Here is an 18,648-nt window from a genome sequence, read left to right on the forward strand (position 1 = left end):
GTTTATGGTTTGGGCGGTGCGTAACATATTTTTTTGTGCATACTTAATTTAAAGTCTGGTAACAACTTCAAATCAGCTTCTATACATATTTTTGTTGAAGCTCGATAGTACAAGAGTGGTTGGGAGAATCCTCGGCACCTTTTCATTTATCAAGTTGTTCAACATCTTCAAAATCGCAAAATTCAACTGACAAGAAGAGATCTTGTAATCATGTAGCATTAAAATAGAGTGCTTCTAATATCGATTAAAATCGTCCGCTTCAATTAAAAAAGATGAAAGGCACGCAACAGTTTTATCGACGCCTACTAAATGATTACTGCCCCTTCATGCGTCATCCGGTCCTGCAAGACCTCCGCAAGCGTTGCTTACATTTACAAACAAACACGAATGCATTTGCCAGAATAACACTTAAGAATATAAAGCCTATAAAAATACATGCGGGAATACATACAAAGCAATCCAAAATCGAGATATCTGTCGGATTATTGGTTAGTTTCTGCTTTACTCCATGGTAGGTACTTCGCAATAACAAGGACCCAAGTTCCGCTCTCTGTACCCGAACTAAACCGTTGCTGTCGGGTGAGATTTGATAGTTTCTCTTGCTTCCCTCAGAGCAATCGTTTAACAAGGTACAGAGTAGCACCCTTGCAATAAAAACATTATAAATATAGGATATAAGTTCGACGTAAGTTTGGTGCGTATTTCTTTACGGCACCTTGAAGACGCGGTACCTGTATATTTATTTCGTAATATCGGCTCTTGACTACACTCAACAGTGGTGAGCTTCGCAAAGGTATAGCCGTTCAATTAAAAGTGACCCCAAATAGGCTATGATAACAAGCTGGAAACAGGCGAGATCAACTGAACATTACGTAAGGAGAAATCTAACGCAATGCAGAAAGCACCCAAATGGCCCCTCGAAATTCGTATGTTATAGCAAGGGTGCGCTTGTATGTTTGCGCAATACATTTTTTCGCATGGTCGAGACATCGACTCACACTCACTCGCGAATTCAAAGTAGTTTACCAAATTTGCTTGCAGCATTTTTTTTTTATTCTCTTTAAGCTCTCGCTCAGGATAATTCCGTGGTCCTAGAATTGACATTAGTGTGGCAAGGGAGAAACGGCTGAAGGTCACACACGCAAGGCTACATGAATATACCACATTCACATGCTTTACCGTTATATCCGGTACGGCAGGAGCACGTTACATTACTTATTAGCCCACATTTAATAAAGTGTGGAATTTAAGCGGTCTTTATCATTTTGATTTTGATTATCATGATGAAAGTGCCGGTTCAATTAAATATTTCTTAACGATTCTTTATCTATATCGCAATGTGTATATCGGTTGCGGTTCCACGGAAAACCCAACGCATGTCTAATGAACTGAGAAGCTAATAAACTGATGATCGCGTTTCCAGTTTATCCAATCTTTTAATAGATGTTTTTAACAGCTTAAATTCATGAAAAATTGGCCATGGCCTATTTTCGCCTGATACCCACTGTCCTCTTGCGCTAAAAGCGGGGCATATCACTGGCCTAAGAGACTAAGGAAAAAGTTTAAGCTTTAGGAACTTTTACTGCAATTCAAGTAAGGAAATGGTAGCAATATCACATATCATTATTACGCCGCCAAACAACCAGATTGCTTTCCTTTCGGCGTCGTCTGGCCCTTTTTATGACAAATAATAAGACCGATAAATCTAGATTTATCGGCGTCAGCACAAAGTTCCGTCTAACTTCGCCTTCGCATTGTAAACACTGCTTTAGATCTTTATTACTCATCGTTTATTTTACATCCAGACACACTAATCTATTATATTTTATCAATATGAAACTGTGCATGTTTTTGAACTTCTTTAACTAGACAAATAAGACCTGTGCTTGAATTTTTCTATAATCTCTTATGCCACCGAGAGTACTTTAAATGGAGTCCTTTAAATGCAAAACAAATGAGACAATTAAATAAGCTGGAAATAAATTGTTTTGAAGAAGGAAATTGTCTCATGAACACGATGGAACAGGGGAAAAACAGAACAACCAGACTATTGAACATTGATAATTAGGTATTGATTTATGGGAAATAACTCTATATTTTATACAACCAAAAATGCTGGGGCCTTCAGCCACTTTTCAAAGTCCTGAAATTCCGTTCGCAGCTTTGTGTTTGACCAAGCATTGCTTGTATTGAGATTATCGTAGGACTGTGTACAGAAAACGAATTCCACCGTTTCTACCTTTCTACCCACTGTCTAGTTTCGTGAGTGTATTTTGAAGATCTTGAGGATCTTGAGGAAGTAGCGTATTTAGAATTTGACGTATTCAGCAGGAGAATATGAAATGGAATCTTATCCTTGGCCTACACACAGACAGCCCAAGACTACTGCCAGTGGCTTATAAATGAATGTACAAAAAATACTTTATAGTGAAAAATAAAACTAAAGACCATGTAATATTGTTTTTGAGTCTTCCTTTATTTCAATTTTGTCGATAGAATGCAGGCCCGTGCCCAGAACGTGCTATTTGTAGACAATATTATAAAGCATAATCTAGATCAATCATACCAATGTAGCAAAATCCGACAATAAAAGTCTCGTGGAGATATACAAAGTCATAGAAAAAATCCCTCTTTGTTCTTTCAGGGGTTGTCAGTTTGTTATCAGAGAATTACCCCCCCCCCCCCGAAAAAATTTGGTCCACTTTTTCGGATTCCGCACCCCCCCCCCCCCCAAGAAAAATCCTAGGGCCTGAAATGTCAGTACTGCGGTAGTGAGTTTGAAGCCCGCTACGAATTGTGTTTCTTACATGGTATAACTAGAAAGAGTGCAGACAAGCTGTAGAAAAACTAGATGTGTAGGCGTGGTGTACACAAGCTACACCACGCAAAACAAGGGCTCCGACGAAGGGAACGCTCGAAACGACCGCAAAATTACTCTATGTAATAACTCCCACTTCTTCCACCTTCTTCCTTGTGCGTAAGGCACAACAGAGCTGGGCCCCACATCAAATGCTCCCTTGTGTGTATTGTTAGTAAGCACTGTCACTGAGGGTGGTCACTGCCAGAGGGTTTGCGTCCCCAGTGGTTCTTTGACGTCCGTTTAGGTTAGTGAAGTGTAGTGCAGCTTGAAGAGACGGGACCTCTTGTTTAGTATCCTTATCCGAGAAGACTAGAAAACACGGGAGAATAACTTCAACTAACTTGTGGCACAAATTCGAATCAAGGCAGGAACCCGGAAAAAAATCCCCAGTTTGAGCCAGGATTCGAACCTTGGGCCATAGCGGTGAGAGGCCGCCGCGCTAACACACTAGGTCACCGTACTTCCTCTCTGTTTCAAAGACTTGGCGTTCAACATACTTTTTCAACCTTGTGTTGATTTATAGCTTGGGTCTCTAAAAGTATGACTCGATCGGCAAAACTTCGAACACACAACTATTTCGAGCCCGGATAAAACTCACCAATATTAAAATTAGTTTTATTTTTCACGATTAATTTTTTCCCCGCTAACATACACGTATTTCACCGTACATTCCTTTATAAACCACCGACAGTAGCTTGGGCTGCCTGTGATCTACTTCATGGATCAAGTAGTGGCCTCGAACATTATAAGGGCGATCTTAATAGATCGGATCCCAGTTAAAATAACTATTGAAATAAGATACATAAACATCTCATCTCGTATTTCGCGAAGTTTACTCCCAGAGCGCATGCAAACTAGATTTTGTGACTTCAGGAAAAGAGTACTTATTTTTAAAGATTTCATTATTTTAAAGATTTAATTACTTTTTTCCTTTGAGAAAAAAGTATCTCTTCTAGTGCGTGGCAGAGATCTACGAGTATCGCAAAACATGAGATTATTAAAGCCCCAAAGAACGAGGAACCAGAATTAGTTTGGATTCCCGTGCCCTTATTTTTTAATTGCAACAATATATGCAAAAATGATATTAATATCGTTGGTCAAACTATTTCTCAATCCTCACTAGCTAGCATCGAAGCATCAGTGGGGTTTATGATTCATTTTGTTGCGCGCTAGGATACGAGAATGGCCACAAGGAAGGTACCACGCTGTTAGGGATTAAGAACCGGATTAGAGGTGGTGTTAATAAACCCACAGACCATCCAGTAATCAGCCATTGACCTTGGGTAGCCGGGCTTTGTACGCAGTCTCCTCCCCCTAAGGCGATAATACGAGTCTCCATTAAAAAGAAACCTCCCTTTGCCACGCCAGAAGAGCGCCGCGTCTGGGCCTTCCAGCACTCCACGTCCAATCCTTTAAGGTCTATTAGAAACAATTTCCTGCCGGTCAGTGCGGTAGCGCCAATAGTTGGTCCCCTTGAAGAGCAGCACCGTTTTGTTATTGGTGGATTCTAGCGCGGCATCTATGCCAGTTAGGTTTAGCGGGATGTTCAGCTCGGGGTCTGTGATTGGTAGAGGACCATTATATTTTACTCGGTTGTGAAACATCCAGAATCTGCCAGAAAACAATACGCTAGCTAAAATCCTAATTTGGTTCTATAGCTTATTTATGCGTAAACCAGGACCACTGAAAAAATGGTTTTTATTTTGCTGGTGTTCGTGTTTTGGGTAAAAATCAGATTTATTGGCCTCGTATATTTTCAAAATAGGCAATAAAGTTGGTTACAAACTATGTCGTTAAGTATGAAGATGTTTCCTTGATAAGGGACGACCATCTGATAACTGGTTCAACTAGAAAGACTAAAGGCAAGCTGTAGAAAAACTAGATGGTCTGCGTAGGCGTGGTGTAAACAAGATATGAACCAACATAAGGTTTAAAAGGTATGTTAAACGCCTAAACGCTTCTGGGAAACAGAGTGGTTGCGCTGACGTTTCGAAGCTCGAAACGTCAGCGCAACCACACTACTTCACAGAGGCGTTAAATATACCTTTCATACCAAAACTAAGTTTTCTTTTGCTCCGACGAAGGGCTAACGCTCGAAACGTCAGCGCAACCACACTATTTCAGGCGTTAAATATACCTTTTCAACCTTGTGTTGAATCATACCTTGTCATTTGATAACTGGTGGGTCGGTAACGAAAATCCACCCGCGCCAACATCACCCTTCCCTCCCCCACATTTCTATTGACTCACTTGTTGTAATTGAGTAAGAAGGCCATGCCATTAGACTCTCTAGTGAATGCCGCGGTAATATCACCCTCCCGCAAATTTCTATCAACTTACCTGTTGTTCTTTAGTAAGAAGGTCATGCGGTCATAACCATGGCGCTTAGTGACGTCACGGCACACTCGTTTGGTATCCCAGATGGAAGAGGCGGCCCTATAAGTAAGCTATGGCTCAGAACCCTAGTGATTCTACTGGAATTTACCCTTTTCGCTCTAACCTTAGTGTTTATTTTCAGAAGTATACTGTAAGCATTTCACGCTACTTTTGCAATTTGCGCGTTAAAGTTTCGCGCTAAATTTGCTTTGAGCAAAGTAAACAAACTTTTAGGTGCGTATAGATAAAAGTCGGAAAGGCGAGTAAAGTGACGAGAAAAAGCAAAGCACACCTTAACGAACAATTCAGGGGCGGATCTAAGGGTTGGGCCGAGCGGGCCCAACCCTTTTAGACATTGGAAGAACAATGCATCCGACAACCCCTTTCTTGCCAATCTTGTCTCTGTAATCTTTGTTTGTTTGTAATCTTTGTTTATCGAGGGTAGCATATTTAACCGAATATACAGTTTTCTAACATATGGCTCTCGGTTAGTAAGCACTGTCACTGGGGGTGGTCACTGCCAGAGGGTTTTTTGCGTCCCCAGTGGTTCTTTTACGTCCCTTCGGTTAAGGTTAATGTAGTGCAGCTTGAAGAGACGGGACCTCCGGTTTAGTGTCCTTACCCGAGAAGACTGGAAACACGGGAGAATAACTTCAAATCACTTGTGACACAAATTCGAATCAAGGCAGGAACCCGGAAAAAATCCCCAGTTTGAGCCAGGATTCAAACCTTGGCCACAGCGGTGAGAGGCCGACGCGCTAACACACTAGGCCACCCGTGCCTCCACATTCCTTGCTTCGGTCCCCTCCTTTTTTAAACTTCTGGATCCGCCTCTGCAATTCCCATAAAGCATCCATTTTCGCTATCACGTTCCACCAATAAAACTTTAGAGTTTTGAAACACTAGACACTAGATTTCTTTGGCCTTACCATACAAGGCCTGTATCCCTCTGATATCATCCGCGCTGAGATCCCTTTTGCGGTTGTAGAAGTACGCGGTGTAGGTGGTGTACATCACCGAGAACGGGTCGCCTGTGTGGGCTAGTCCCAGGCTATGGCCAATCTCGTGCATCGCGATCCACAGGAAATCATAAGCTGCGCGCGCATATCCCGGTAGTGAAAAGTATTTGTCGTCATTGAAATGGATATCGCCTGAGCGACCTAGAAAGGGAGAAATTACAAACAGATAGGTAAAGAATATTAATATCACGCTTGTTTTTCCTTCATTTGAACTACAACGGCCTCAAAGCCGCATTGTCACCAGTTTACTTCCGGAGGGCCGACGGAAACCTCAACCAGACCATCCGCGTTTCCGTTAAAAATCGTCGGACATTGTTACGTGTTCAAAAGGAAGTCAATTCTCGCCTTTTGGACACCCCGTCATTACAGATACCTCAGTATTATTGACAAAAAATTCCCTGGGGAACTGAAACACACAAAAAAGACTGAAAGTAGCTATTTACGGACCCTCGTTAACTGATAGAGTTTGAGTTTGCTATATTAGGGGTTACCTGTGTTATTCCATGGCGGAAAAGTGTGTCCTACAAGTTGTTCCGTTATCCCTTTTCGAAACGGCTTCTCGTCACCATGGTCACCAGCCTTGACAAATCGTATGGTGATGTCCGCGTCACGTGATGTCGGTGGAACTCGCACGAATACGAGGCTGGTCACTGCTGCCCATTTACTAAACGCGTTCATTACTTGATAGGTGATACGCTTGTGAAAATGTTAAACACAAAATTAAGTTTAAATTCAAAATCGCTCCGGGCGGAGTAGCAAGTATCCTGGAGTGAAGGGAGGAGGATCACAGCTTCCATATATATTTGATCAACGAACTTGGAGATTAAGGCGGGAAATCTACCCGGGGGAGCAAGGCGCAAAAGTAGACCCTACTACTTCGAACACTTTTGTTCTATACTATATCTAGATCTTGATAGGAAACGTAAGTCGCTCTGGATAGGAAATACCTTTTTGTGCCATTGAGTCCCTCTGAGTGCGTACCGCTTACGCCTTCTGATGGCACGAGATCGAACATAACGCCCCTCTATCTGAACGTCACCGTTCGTGATACGTGGATGACCCTGGATCTACACATTGTATAATTCTTTAGTTGTTGAGTAACGTCAAAAGTTGATCGTAAAATTGGAAGGGAGGCCTAACATACTAAAATGCAGTTATGACATAATTATGACATTTGGCACTATAAATACACAAACAATCTGTGCCTTAGTAATCTTAAATGCAGTTTTGTTACTGCTGTTATGTATATAGTAAAATCTCGCAACTCGAACTCGTTTAATTCGAATCACCCTTTGTTTCCCCTGGCCATATTTTACCCAAGAACTTATTCTCGTTAGTCCTCAAAATTCTATATATATATATATTTGTTTAGATTTATAACGATAATTTGTTTATGATTTCTATGAACATATAAGCGCCTGATATAATTTTATAATCGAGGCCGGTTAGTTTTCTTCCTTCAAAGTTCGAGTCAGCGGGGTTCTACGGTATATCTGAGTTGCGTAGCCGGTTAAAGAGAACCAGGGCGTTTCCTCCTTACCTTGTCTTAGATCCGCAATAGCATCCTTGCGGATCAGACTACACAACAAGAAATGATAGAGCAATCGAATATAAAAAATATACTCTAGGGTATTGGCTAAAAATTGACAGTTTCGTATCACCAGTCAGCCTTTTAGACTAGTCAGCCATTATGAATTATTGATATATAAAAATTCAGAATATTAAAATCTCCTACTCACCTCAACTGCCGCTCTTTCCCTTGAATGTGTGTCGTGCCAATAGCCGTGCCTCTCTAGCCGCCTTGTCCCTATCAAACTACCCCCGGATTCGACCGAGAACATAACCAAATTGACCACAGTCAGTAGCATAAGCTGCCAATAGCGACGAACCATGTTATATTTAAGGTACGAGCGCGGGAGCTTAAACAGTCGTCATACAGACGACTGAATCTCATAGGTTCTTGTGATGGTGGCCATGTTGGAACCCAAGCTTTCAACAAACTTACTATTAGCTTACAGGTCAAGTGTACAACGTAAAGGGTATACTAAGACAGCGCTGACAAATTGAGAGCTAAACACGCACCACGATATCAGTTTCTTTTATAAAGGATAGTTCGAAATTTATTTCTCTCTGGCTTTTTTTAGCATATTTTTTATTACGAAGTCATTTGTGAATACATTTTTCTTCATCTTGCTTTACTATACTATTTTTCATCTTTTAAGGAAAAGTACTCAGAAGCTAATCCCCAGTAAGTATAAATGAAATAAAATATAGAACATTATTTACAGCATTTTAATAAAAATATATGAACACAATTTAAATAACATTGAAATAAAATAAATAAAATGTAGCTGTACAAATGCATTTCCTACCTTACACTGTTATTTCTGGACCCTAGTCCCAGTCCACTGGCGGTCATCCCGTACATTATAGTTTCTTATTTTCATTGCGGATCCCTGTCGTGCCGCAGGTTTAACCTTTCCTAAGGCTTTACGCGAGAGATAAGGCTTCTGCGGCGCGCCCTTTTCGTCGATTTCAGCCTTTTTTCTCTTCAATGTAAATCCATCGCTCCCAGACTCCCCGAGGTCAGGAAGACCGTGGTGCCCAGACTCCTCTCGAACAGGAACGTGATCTAAGGACTGGGTTCTGTGCGGTCTCTGCTTTACGGGCGATAGGCTGCGAAAGCTCTCCTCCTCGTCAAGAAGTTTCCAGATTTCTTGTAGAGAGGCGTGACCTTCTGATGATGATGTCATATAAGCCTGATCCCGGCGCGGAGATGATGTCCGCTGACTCGAGGGTACTTCGGACTCAAGATTAAGAGGCCGCCGCGGTGATGTCTCAGATTCGGGCAGCGGTTTGTCTGCCCAGGGCATGCGCCTTGGTGCAGCTGGTTTGTTGTATGGTTTCGTTGGGTCTGGTTTGGCCGCTGAGATGCGAAAAGAAAATTTGTTAAAGATAATGCAGTAATGATTCGAATAAGCGCCCGAGATGCCTTTTGGGAGTGGGCGCTTAATGAAGAGGGGGGCTTTATTTAAAGGAGGGCGCTTATTCGAGCATAACGGTACAACAGTTAAAGTTAAATGTAACATTTAAATATAAATTTTCGTAAAAATGTAAAGAGATTACGGAGCGTTCTTTGAAACGAAACCTTTCTTGTGGTTAAAACACCTAGCAATGCACAGTGGTAAGGATGCCATAGTACATCTAAGAAGAGTGACAGAATGTGAAACAGAACATACTGACAGTCCGAATGAGATTCTGTGTTATATTTGAAAAAAAAAACGTATTTTGCTTACGTCACAGTAAACCATTTCTCATAACTTAACATAATAATCAAACAAGGCTATTCCTACACTTCCCATCATACTTGGTCCTAGCTAGAAAACTTAGTTAGGGGTGCAGTATTCAGCCATATCATGTATTTGGGGGGCATTTTTAAGTGGCTGAAAAATATGCATCGTTATATTAGGAAATTTTTGTATCGAGATTGCTTCCCATATGACAGGAGAATCCAATTGTTATATCGAGATGGGCTGACCAGACGTACTCACCAATAGGTCCAATATGACAGGAGAATCCAATTGTTATATCGAGATGGGCTGACCAGACGTACTCACCAACTTGTCCCATATGACAGGAGAATCCAATTGTTCTATCGAGATGGGCTGACCAGACGTACTCACCAATAGGTCCCATATGACAGAAGAATCCAATTGTTATATCGAGATGGGCTAACCAGACGTACTCACCAACTTGTCCCATATGACAGGAGAATCCAATTGTTATATCGAGATGGGCTGACCAGACGTACTCACCAATAGGTACCATATGACAGGAGAATCCAATTGTTCTATCGAGATGGGCTGACCAGACGTACTCACCAATAGGTCCCATATGACAGGAGAATCCAATTGTTCTATCGAGATGGGCTGACCAGACGTACTCACCAACAGGTCCCATATGACAGAAGAATCCAATTGTTATATCGAGATGGGCTGACCAGACGTACTCACCAATAGGTCCCATATGACAGGAGAATCCAATTGTTCTATCGAGATGGGCTGACCAGACGTACTCACCAATAGGTCCTATATGACAGGAGAATCCAATTGTTAAATCTAGATGGGCTGACCAGACGTACTCACCAATAAGTCCCATATGACAGGAGAATCCAATTGTTCTATCGAGATGGGCTGACCAGACGTACTCACCAACAGGTCCCATATGACAGGAGAATCCAATTGTTATATTGAGATGGGCTGACCAGACGTACTCACCAAAAGGTCCCATATGACAGGAGAATCCAATTGTTCTATCGAGATGGGCTGACCAGACGTACTCACCAACAGGTCGCGCGGTACCCAGCTCATCCGAGGAGTCACTACTACTTGAGCCCATAGTCACTCTGGCGTGCCCTGCAGCGGCAGTCTGCTGCTCGCGCATGCGCTGCGCGACTTGTAGCTCGTGCGAGGTGAGTGCGTACTGTAGTTTCTCCATGGCGCCAAGTTGAGTTTGTATATTGTCCGCCATCTGGTGCGCTGTGACGTTTTGTTGACGGCGAGACCCAACAAAGGGTGGGGACGGGTGAAAGACAGTCTCAGGGGATCCTCCTTCTGAAGAAGAATTAATCCCAGCAATTCAATATTATCAGCAGAACGTCGAGTCTTTAAATTGAAGCGTAACAGGTTTGGGGTCACGAACACTCATATGGGATCACTAACACACATATTGCGTGAAAAGTCCAGTTAACGCGAAATATACAATATGGTCTGGGTTACATTGCGTGGCAGGTCAGGGTCAGATTGCGTGACAAGTCTATATGACATTGTGTGACAGGTCTGGGTTATATTGCGTGACAGGTCAGGGTCAGATTGCGTGACAAGTCTATATGACATTGCGTGACAGGTCTAGATCTAGATCTGTCATCTTCAAGGCCTAGAAGAGTACCAACCTCTTAGTTTTGCGAGTTCTGCACGGAGTCGGTTACTCATCTGAATCAATTGTTCTTTCTCCCGCGCGAGCTGAGCTATGTGCTTCGCAGCTACCTTCAGCTTGCTCTGTAACCTCGAGCTGGTGTCCGGTGGGGCCTGGGTCACAGGAGCATGTCCTGAAAATTGTACATTTTAATCTAAACTCTGCGTCATATCTTTAAGAGCGAGATGGATTTACTTACCGAAAATTTCTCGCAAATTGCTCTCTTTACTCGGAGGGGGCTTACGGGTCAGCGGTAGCTCCTCTAGGCGTTGGGATAAAGCCCTATTCTTAGACTTGAGTTCTCGGATTTCGGACTCAAGTGACTTGACGTACTCTAGAAGCAATAAGTGATAGACCATGTAAAGCCCTTTTAAACAATATAACTTTTGTGATACTGTCAATTATCTTTATTTTGAATACTGAATTAACTAAATTTAATTATTGAATTAACTAGATTAGAATGTAAGAAAACATTTTTTGTTGTATAAAAAAGATTCTTTTATTTTTTGTCTGTCCTCTAAAAGATGCAAAGAAGATGCCAGAGCGTGTTATGAGCAACAGTCAGAACTCAACTGCGTCTCGTTGCGTACTGTTTTGTTCATGACAAGCTGTGACATCATTTGTGCATTTATTAGAGTATAGACGTACGCAAAAATGTATCGATTTGTTAAATATCTTTGTCTATTAATTTTGTCCGCCAAAGGGTTTCATAGCCTACGAAACCATGCATCACACATAAAGCTGGATCTTTAAAGTCACATCATCCCCCATCAAACCTGGAGTCAAAGGCACCGATTCGTCGCTTCCCTCGGGTCTAGCAGGCTCCATAACTGATGGGGGTCGGGTAGCAAGCTGCTCGTTAAGGCCCTCCATCTCTCTGCGCATCTGCCGTATAACGTCCCTCAGGTTGCGGTTCTGCTCTTGTAAACTCGTAACGTTTGGATCAGATTCTGCAGTCCCCCCAGGCCGTTCTTTGCTAGGAAGATGACTCGGTATAGATAGGCCGTGTCGCTGTAGCGTTGCATGTGCCTGGTCTCTAGTTTCTGTCAGGATTCGAATGAGATCTTCGCGCTGCTGTAGCTCGCGTTCCCTTTCTTTTGAAATAGCGACTGCCTGTAGACAACACTAACTTATTTGCTTTCCCATTATACAACGATACTCGTAAATCGCGCGCTTTGAATGCTCAAGGGTCCATGTTTTATTAGAGGACACCATATTGTAACGTTGTATAAAACTAAAAGATCTAATTTTTTGTGCGTCTGTCCTCTAATAGATGCACAGACTGCGTCTCGTTGCGCACTTTTTGTTCATGACGTTCGTGACGTCATCTGTGCATCTATTAGAGAACAGACGCATGCAAAAATGAGATCTATTTGTTAAATAGAAGCCTGATGCACCCGCAAAAAGAGCACATGTAACGCCGTGTAACTCCGCACTTTTGTACTATTATCAACATGTACATATCCACCCGCATGACTAGCACAGCTCCTACTGTAGGATCATCCGATGGTTGATAGCGAAGCTTCAAGGCTGAGGCACTTGCCCCAGTCATGATCGTAGAGAAGTAGCCAGTATGAGGCGAACTAAGGCACTTCAGTCTTCTCAATGATCTTGACAGAGATATTTTTTTATAGAACTAAGATTGCCTAACAGATATGTCTCTTACGAGCAATGAAACTCGATAGTTTAAAGGTTATACAGAAAAGACATTCTACCTCATTTTTGGTCCTTGTCAAGTTCTTTATGAGCTCTTCCTGTCTTGTGTAAGCGTTCCTCTCCGCGTCATCACAACGTCGCTGCCAGTCGAATTCTAGCTGCGCCTTGGAGCGCTCCAGACCAGACTCGCGCTCAGCTGCTAGAGAAAGCTCCTTCTTGTAGCTGGAACAACGTGGAAAAATACATTAGCAGGGAAAATAAGATCCAACTGAAAAATGTTGAAAGCATGTTGTGGGGTCTTTAAACACCAATTTCCAAGCGGCAAAGACTCAAAGGCATTTTTATACAAACACTTTCCAGGCCAAGTCAGCTAGAATGGTTTTCAGATATGTAAAAACTTTGCTTTCTATATTGGGGACTAGAATCCCTCGTATTCTCGGGTACGGACCTTAGGTATCGGGGACGTGAAAAAGAAAACAGTGGGCACACTGGTCGGAAGTACCAGCTTCAGTGACAGTGAAAGCCAGTCCTCACACATTTACTCACTCTAATGCTAGCTCATCTACATGTAGGCAGTGTATGTAGTTTACCGTTCAACATCTTCTGTTGTCTGCAGCTCATCCGCACGTAGCTATTGTCTATGTGATTTACCGTTCAACATATGTTCTTTGTGGCTAATCCGCGTGTAGCTATTGTCTATGTGATTTACCGTTCAACATCTTCTGTTCTCTTTAGCTCATCCGCACGTAGCTATTGTCTTTATAACTTACCGTTCAACATCTGTTCTTTGTAGCTCATCCGCATGTAGCTATTGTCTTTATAACTTGCCGTTCAACATCTGTTCTCTGTAGCTCATCCGCACGTAGCTATTGTCTTCATAACTTACCATTCAACATCTTCTGTTCTCTGTAGCTCATTCGCACGTAGCTATTGTCTTTTTAACTTACCATTCAACATCTTCTGTTCTCTTTAGCTCATTCGCACGTAGCTATTGTCTTTATAACTTACCGTTCAACATCTTCTGTTCTCTTTAGCTCATCCGCACGTAGCTATTGTCTTTATAACTTACCGTTCAACATCTTCTGTTCTTTGTAGCTCATCTGCACGTAGCTATTGTCTTTATAACTTACCGTTCAACATCTTCTGTTCTCTTTAGCTCATCCGCACGTAGCTATTGTCTTTATAACTTACCGTTCAACATCTTCTGTTCTCTTTAGCTCATTCGCACGTAGCTATTGTCTTTATAACTTACCGTTCAACATCTTCTGTTCTCTTTAGCTCATCCGCACGTAGCTATTGTCTTTATAACTTACCATTCAACATCTGTTCTCTGTAGCTCATCCGCACGTAGCTATTGTCTTTATAACTTACCGTTCAACATCTTCTGTTCTTTGTAGCTCATCTGCACATAGCTATTGTCTTTATAACTTACCGTTTAAAATCTTCTGTTCTCTGTAGCTCATCCGCACGTAGCTATTGTCTTTATAACTTACCATTCAACATCTTCTGTTCTTTGTAGCTCATCTGCACGTAGCTATTGTCTTTATAACTTACCGTTCAACATCTTCTGTTCTCTTTAGCTCATCCGCATTGTAGCAATTGTCTTTATAACTTACCGTTCAACATCTTCTGTTCTCTGTATCAGATCTGCACGTAGTTTTTCATCTTGCTGCCTTAGGGCCTCAAGCTCCAAGTCCTTTGCAACTGAAGACCGTGAGAAACCAGTAGCCTGGTATGAAAGCTTTTCATTGAGTTCTGAAATGCTTCTCTGCAGCCTGAGGATTTTAAAAGGATCTTGGATAAATCAATGTAGATATAATCACATCATCCAGTGTTAATCTTTTTGTGCGATGTACCTGGAAACAGTGGTTTCACTGAGTTTTGAGGGTTGGCCTTTCCTATTGCATTAAATTTTATCTATTTAATATTTTGTTAACCTGATATCACTGCTTTAGTTTTATTCTCCCTTATTCTTATTATTTTTTATTTTTTTATATTATTTTAATTTAATTAATTTTGTATTTATTTTATATAGTTGAATTTATTTTTTTAAATATATTTATATATATATATTTATTTATCATATATTTTTATTTTATTTTATAAATTTCCCCGAAATGTCTTGCCTGATGGGTACCCCCTTTGCAAGGCCCCACAAATGTAGATGTAGATACTTCAAGGGCTAATGCTTGAAACGTCAGGCTCAATATTCAAGGTTATTGACATAATGCAAAATACATATGAAGTTCTCAGCACTAAAGGATCAAGGTGGATTTGGTCTGTGCAAGATGTTTTGCCATGATGGAATTTGTTCTTTCACCCAAACCCTCCTTGAATAAACCATTACAAATTTGCCAACATTTTTGTACCTACTATAGATTTGTGTATGTATCGACTTCTGATAAATGTATTTGTCTAAGATTATATGCACCTCTCTATTTGCAAGTCCTTGTCTTTCAGGGTATCCTTGTTCTCCCATTCCATTCTCCTAAACTCAACTTCTGCTGTGTCCAGTCTGGATTGTATCTCACGGATGTTTTCCTCTAGTTGTTGTTCCCTGGCATGATGTGTCTGATGACCAAATAAGTTTTAGTAATGGATTGTTTGCATATCACTACCATGGCACTATACTGCTTAAGCTCCACCACTTTTTATAAATAGATCATCACAACCATTCTTCAACTTTATTGGATTTACAGTATGTATTTTATAGATTTTAGTCAAGAAGTACATAGATGTGAATACGGTATTGTATTGTACCTCTTTTGCAGCAAGCAGTCCTGCCTCTTTCTGGCGTGCATACCGGTCTAACTCAGCCTGCTTGTGCTGGAATATCTCCTGCATTTTCGTCATGCTTGCTTTCAACTGGCCTATCTGCAGCTCAAGGTCTGACTGTTTTGCACTGTGCATGTTTCTCTCGTCCTGAAGTTCCCACTCTTTCTGCTTCAGCTTCTTTTCGAGTTCAGATGCATTTCCCTCAGTTGACTGGAGTTCTGATCTTGTCTTCTCCTCATGGGCTCGCAATATTTCTAGCTCTTTGGTAAGCATTTTAACCTATGAGATTAAGAAAAAGACACTCACTATTCAATGTAAAAGAAAATTTTTAGTTCACATTTGGGCTAGCTAATAGTACAGTAAAAAGAAGCTATGTTCTCAATAAACATGGGAATAGTATGCTGTATAACTCATTATATAATTATAAAATGCCAGCTCTCAATAGTAGGTAGAGAAAATACTAAAAGGACCAATGCTCCTTGTTCACTGTAAAATGCTTGCCTTGAGATTAGCCGCTAGTAGATTGCTGCTCATCTCATCTGCTTTGAGGCGGAACTCATGTTCTCTTTTGTGAAGAGCATCGTCAAAATCAGATATGAGAGTCTGACGCTGGGTGTCAATATCTTCTTCTGCTGCCCTTTTAGGAATACGAAAAGTAGACTCAATTTATCACTTAATTTAAAGACAGATCTTTAGAGGGGCCACCTCATCCTTTGTGTTGCATGGTTCTGTCTTTTTGAGTTGTTTGTTATGTATGTACTGTAGCTTCTTAAATAATGTGTGATCTGTGTGCATGTGTAAGATGTGTCTGTGTGTGTTTTTCTATCAGGTTATAATCAGGTTTTATCATCCACCTTACCATACACTTCGAATAGTAAAAAAAGAATATAGAAAAACAAGATAAGTGCCCCCTAGCCCTCCAGTTACGCTGGGGCACCCACCCCAAATCTAAGACCTTCATTCGTGCATACAGCTGGAAAATAGAATGGGAAAAACATACCTGGAAAAAGAAAAAAATCAAAAAGGAAAATATTAATGTTACCATAAGGTAATTTTCTTTAAAAAAATAATTGTATTTATATTATCCTTGATCAACTGCACGTATCCTCTGTATTGTTTCTCATTTTGGGTATCAATAAAGTTGTTGTTGTTGTTGTACGAATAAGGTGCAGACAGAAGAGAATTTGCTTTTATATACTTTTTTTAAATTCTAGTCTTTGTGTACCCAAAGACAAACTGTGAACATTCTCAGTTGGGCTGATTGGTAATATTATCAGATGTTTAATGGGGCCTTTGCATGGATGAAGAGTGATTATTTTTGGATGCTCTAAACAGTCAAAATCATGCAGAATAACCCAAAAAGACCTTTGATCTTTCAAGCTATGTAGGCTTTGTATGATTTTTTCAACTGTACTGTACCTTAGTTGGTGTTGGAGCTCTCGTTTGAATCCCTCAAGTTCGTCTCTTTCTCTTTTTACTTCCCACTCTTTGTTCAACCGAAACTGATTGAGTTCTTGTTGGTGCTCTTGCATGCGCTAAGATTGCAACAACAACAAAAAACACCTTGTCTAATAAAAAATGCTTAGAAGTACAAGGGTTGGATTAAAAATTTGGTGATCTAATGTTAAAAGTAAACTGAAAAACTAAAAAATACTGTATATAAACCAAACATCCGACAACAGTATTTGATAAATGCAAAACAATTTACTGCAAACAATAATCAAAATATGAGGAAAGTGCAGTGACAAGTAAGACAAAAACGAGTGTGGAAAAATTACCCCTCTAGATTAATTGGATTCATGATTGATGAGGCAGGGTATCTGTTTTAGACTTGTCATTTCTGTTATATGACAGGTCATTGAAGAGATAAACCACATAGAAAGAGAAAGTGTGCTTTCCAGCTTCAATTCTTAATAGGGGGAGCTGCTGAGGAAGTGCATCCACGCAAAACAAGAAAGCCTGAGTCACACAGAGAGGATGCTTCCACACATTGAAGGTTGTGTAATAAATGGCTGCCACACCCATTGAAATTCCCCTTGTGTGAAAGGTACAGTGCATATGTATACAGTCGATTGACAAGATGTTGTCGTCAACCGGCCCCGCAACTAAGCGACAAGACCGCATGTAAGCATGGGTTAAAACCACTGAAGAGAAGAGCATAGCTGCATATTACCCACCACACAACTTCAGGCAGACACGGTGGCTTATATATGCAGCTAGGCTTTTCAGTGGTTTCTACCCATGCTTACATGTTGCGTAGTCGCGAAGCTGGTTGACGACAATGTTTTGTCAATTGACTGTAAGTTATAAGGTAAACGATCACATACACTGTATGTAAGATAAAGTCCAGCTAATCTAATGCATATTCAGTGGCTTAAAAAAAAGAATAAAAGGCCGGGCTTACTTGTCGAGAATGCCCTTGAAGGTCCTCTTGTATTTGTTTTTCTTGCTTTAATTTTTGCTGCAAATCGTCCAACTTTATCTTCAAATCGCTCACTTCTGCATCTTTTGTGTTCCCAACACTTTTATACTCCGCAAAAATAGCGTCATATCTGTCTAACTCCTGATCTCTCTCCTGTAATAGCTTGAGGTTATACTCAAAGTCTTCCTTGAGCTTTCGGAAACGTAGTCTTTCATTGTTAACAAGACCTTCTTTCTCTTTCAGGGCGGCCTCTAAAGATTTGATGCGAAGAGTTTGTGCCTCTTTCCACTCTTTTTCCTTCTGTTCAACCAGCTCTCCCAGCATCTCAGCATTTCGGTTACTAGTTGATAAACCCGCCATCTATAAGGATCTACATGTTATATGGTAGAAACATACACAACGATTTTCTCATTTTCAAGAAATCCCGCCATCGGCCATTTTGTTGACAACTTGATTTGGCCGTGAAGGACTAGGACTAGTTTCTAAGTTTTCCTTTTCGGTTTCTCTTGCTTTTCACCGTTTCATATTAAAAAGTATTCCACTGAAAAAACGAATATGGTTACATT

General features: G+C 41.0%; 2 protein-coding genes across 3 annotated transcripts; both read right to left on the reverse strand.

Moving 5' to 3' along the window:
• Positions 1 to 4,337: 4,337 nt before the first annotated feature.
• Positions 4,338 to 8,768, reverse strand: LOC5515041 (matrix metalloproteinase-16). The gene is made up of 7 exons (XM_001635134.3): positions 8,628 to 8,768; positions 7,995 to 8,244; positions 7,203 to 7,322; positions 6,747 to 6,951; positions 6,166 to 6,396; positions 5,201 to 5,296; positions 4,338 to 4,471 (listed from the first exon to the last, which is right to left on the reverse strand). The coding sequence occupies exons 2-6, from the start codon at positions 8,145 to 8,147 to the stop codon at positions 5,223 to 5,225; spliced, it is 783 nt and encodes a 260-aa protein (XP_001635184.2). The 5' UTR covers positions 8,148 to 8,244; positions 8,628 to 8,768; the 3' UTR covers positions 4,338 to 4,471; positions 5,201 to 5,222.
• Positions 8,353 to 18,611, reverse strand: LOC116619691 (coiled-coil domain-containing protein 57). 2 transcript variants are annotated; one of them, XM_048728623.1, is made up of 13 exons: positions 18,065 to 18,611; positions 17,080 to 17,195; positions 16,162 to 16,297; positions 15,646 to 15,939; positions 15,317 to 15,456; positions 14,502 to 14,660; positions 12,945 to 13,107; positions 12,006 to 12,342; positions 11,429 to 11,563; positions 11,207 to 11,362; positions 10,599 to 10,868; positions 10,269 to 10,343; positions 8,353 to 9,181 (listed from the first exon to the last, which is right to left on the reverse strand). In XM_048728623.1, exons 1-13 carry the CDS (start codon positions 18,440 to 18,442, stop codon positions 8,637 to 8,639), a joined length of 2,904 nt encoding a protein of 967 aa, XP_048584580.1. In that variant the 5' UTR covers positions 18,443 to 18,611; the 3' UTR covers positions 8,353 to 8,636. The 2 variants fall into 2 exon arrangements, with proteins under 2 accessions (XP_048584580.1, XP_048584581.1); XM_048728624.1 differs by lacking the exon at positions 10,269 to 10,343.
• Between the last annotated feature and the right edge of the window lie 37 nt (positions 18,612 to 18,648).

The sequence above is a fragment of the Nematostella vectensis genome, chromosome 6 (genome assembly GCF_932526225.1).
Source record: "Nematostella vectensis chromosome 6, jaNemVect1.1, whole genome shotgun sequence".
Taxonomy (NCBI): domain Eukaryota; kingdom Metazoa; phylum Cnidaria; class Anthozoa; order Actiniaria; family Edwardsiidae; genus Nematostella; species Nematostella vectensis.

Coding starts and splice junctions, on each gene's coding strand:
- LOC116619691 (XM_048728623.1), bottom strand. CDS start 18,442: ATGGCGGGTTTATCAACTAGTAACCGAAATGCTGAGATGCTGGGAGAG. Junction 13,108..14,501: donor AGAACAGAAGATGTTGAACG/GTAAGTTATAAA, acceptor ACGTTGTTCCAG/CTACAAGAAGGAGCTTTCTC. Junction 11,363..11,428: donor CAATTTGCGAGAAATTTTCG/GTAAGTAAATCC, acceptor TACAATTTTCAG/GACATGCTCCTGTGACCCAG.
- LOC5515041 (XM_001635134.3), bottom strand. CDS start 8,147: ATGGTTCGTCGCTATTGGCAGCTTATGCTACTGACTGTGGTCAATTTG. Junction 7,323..7,994: donor GGGAAAGAGCGGCAGTTGAG/GTGAGTAGGAGA, acceptor TACAATGTGTAG/ATCCAGGGTCATCCACGTAT. Junction 5,297..6,165: donor AGGGATACAGGCCTTGTATG/GTAAGGCCAAAG, acceptor GCTTACTTATAG/GGCCGCCTCTTCCATCTGGG.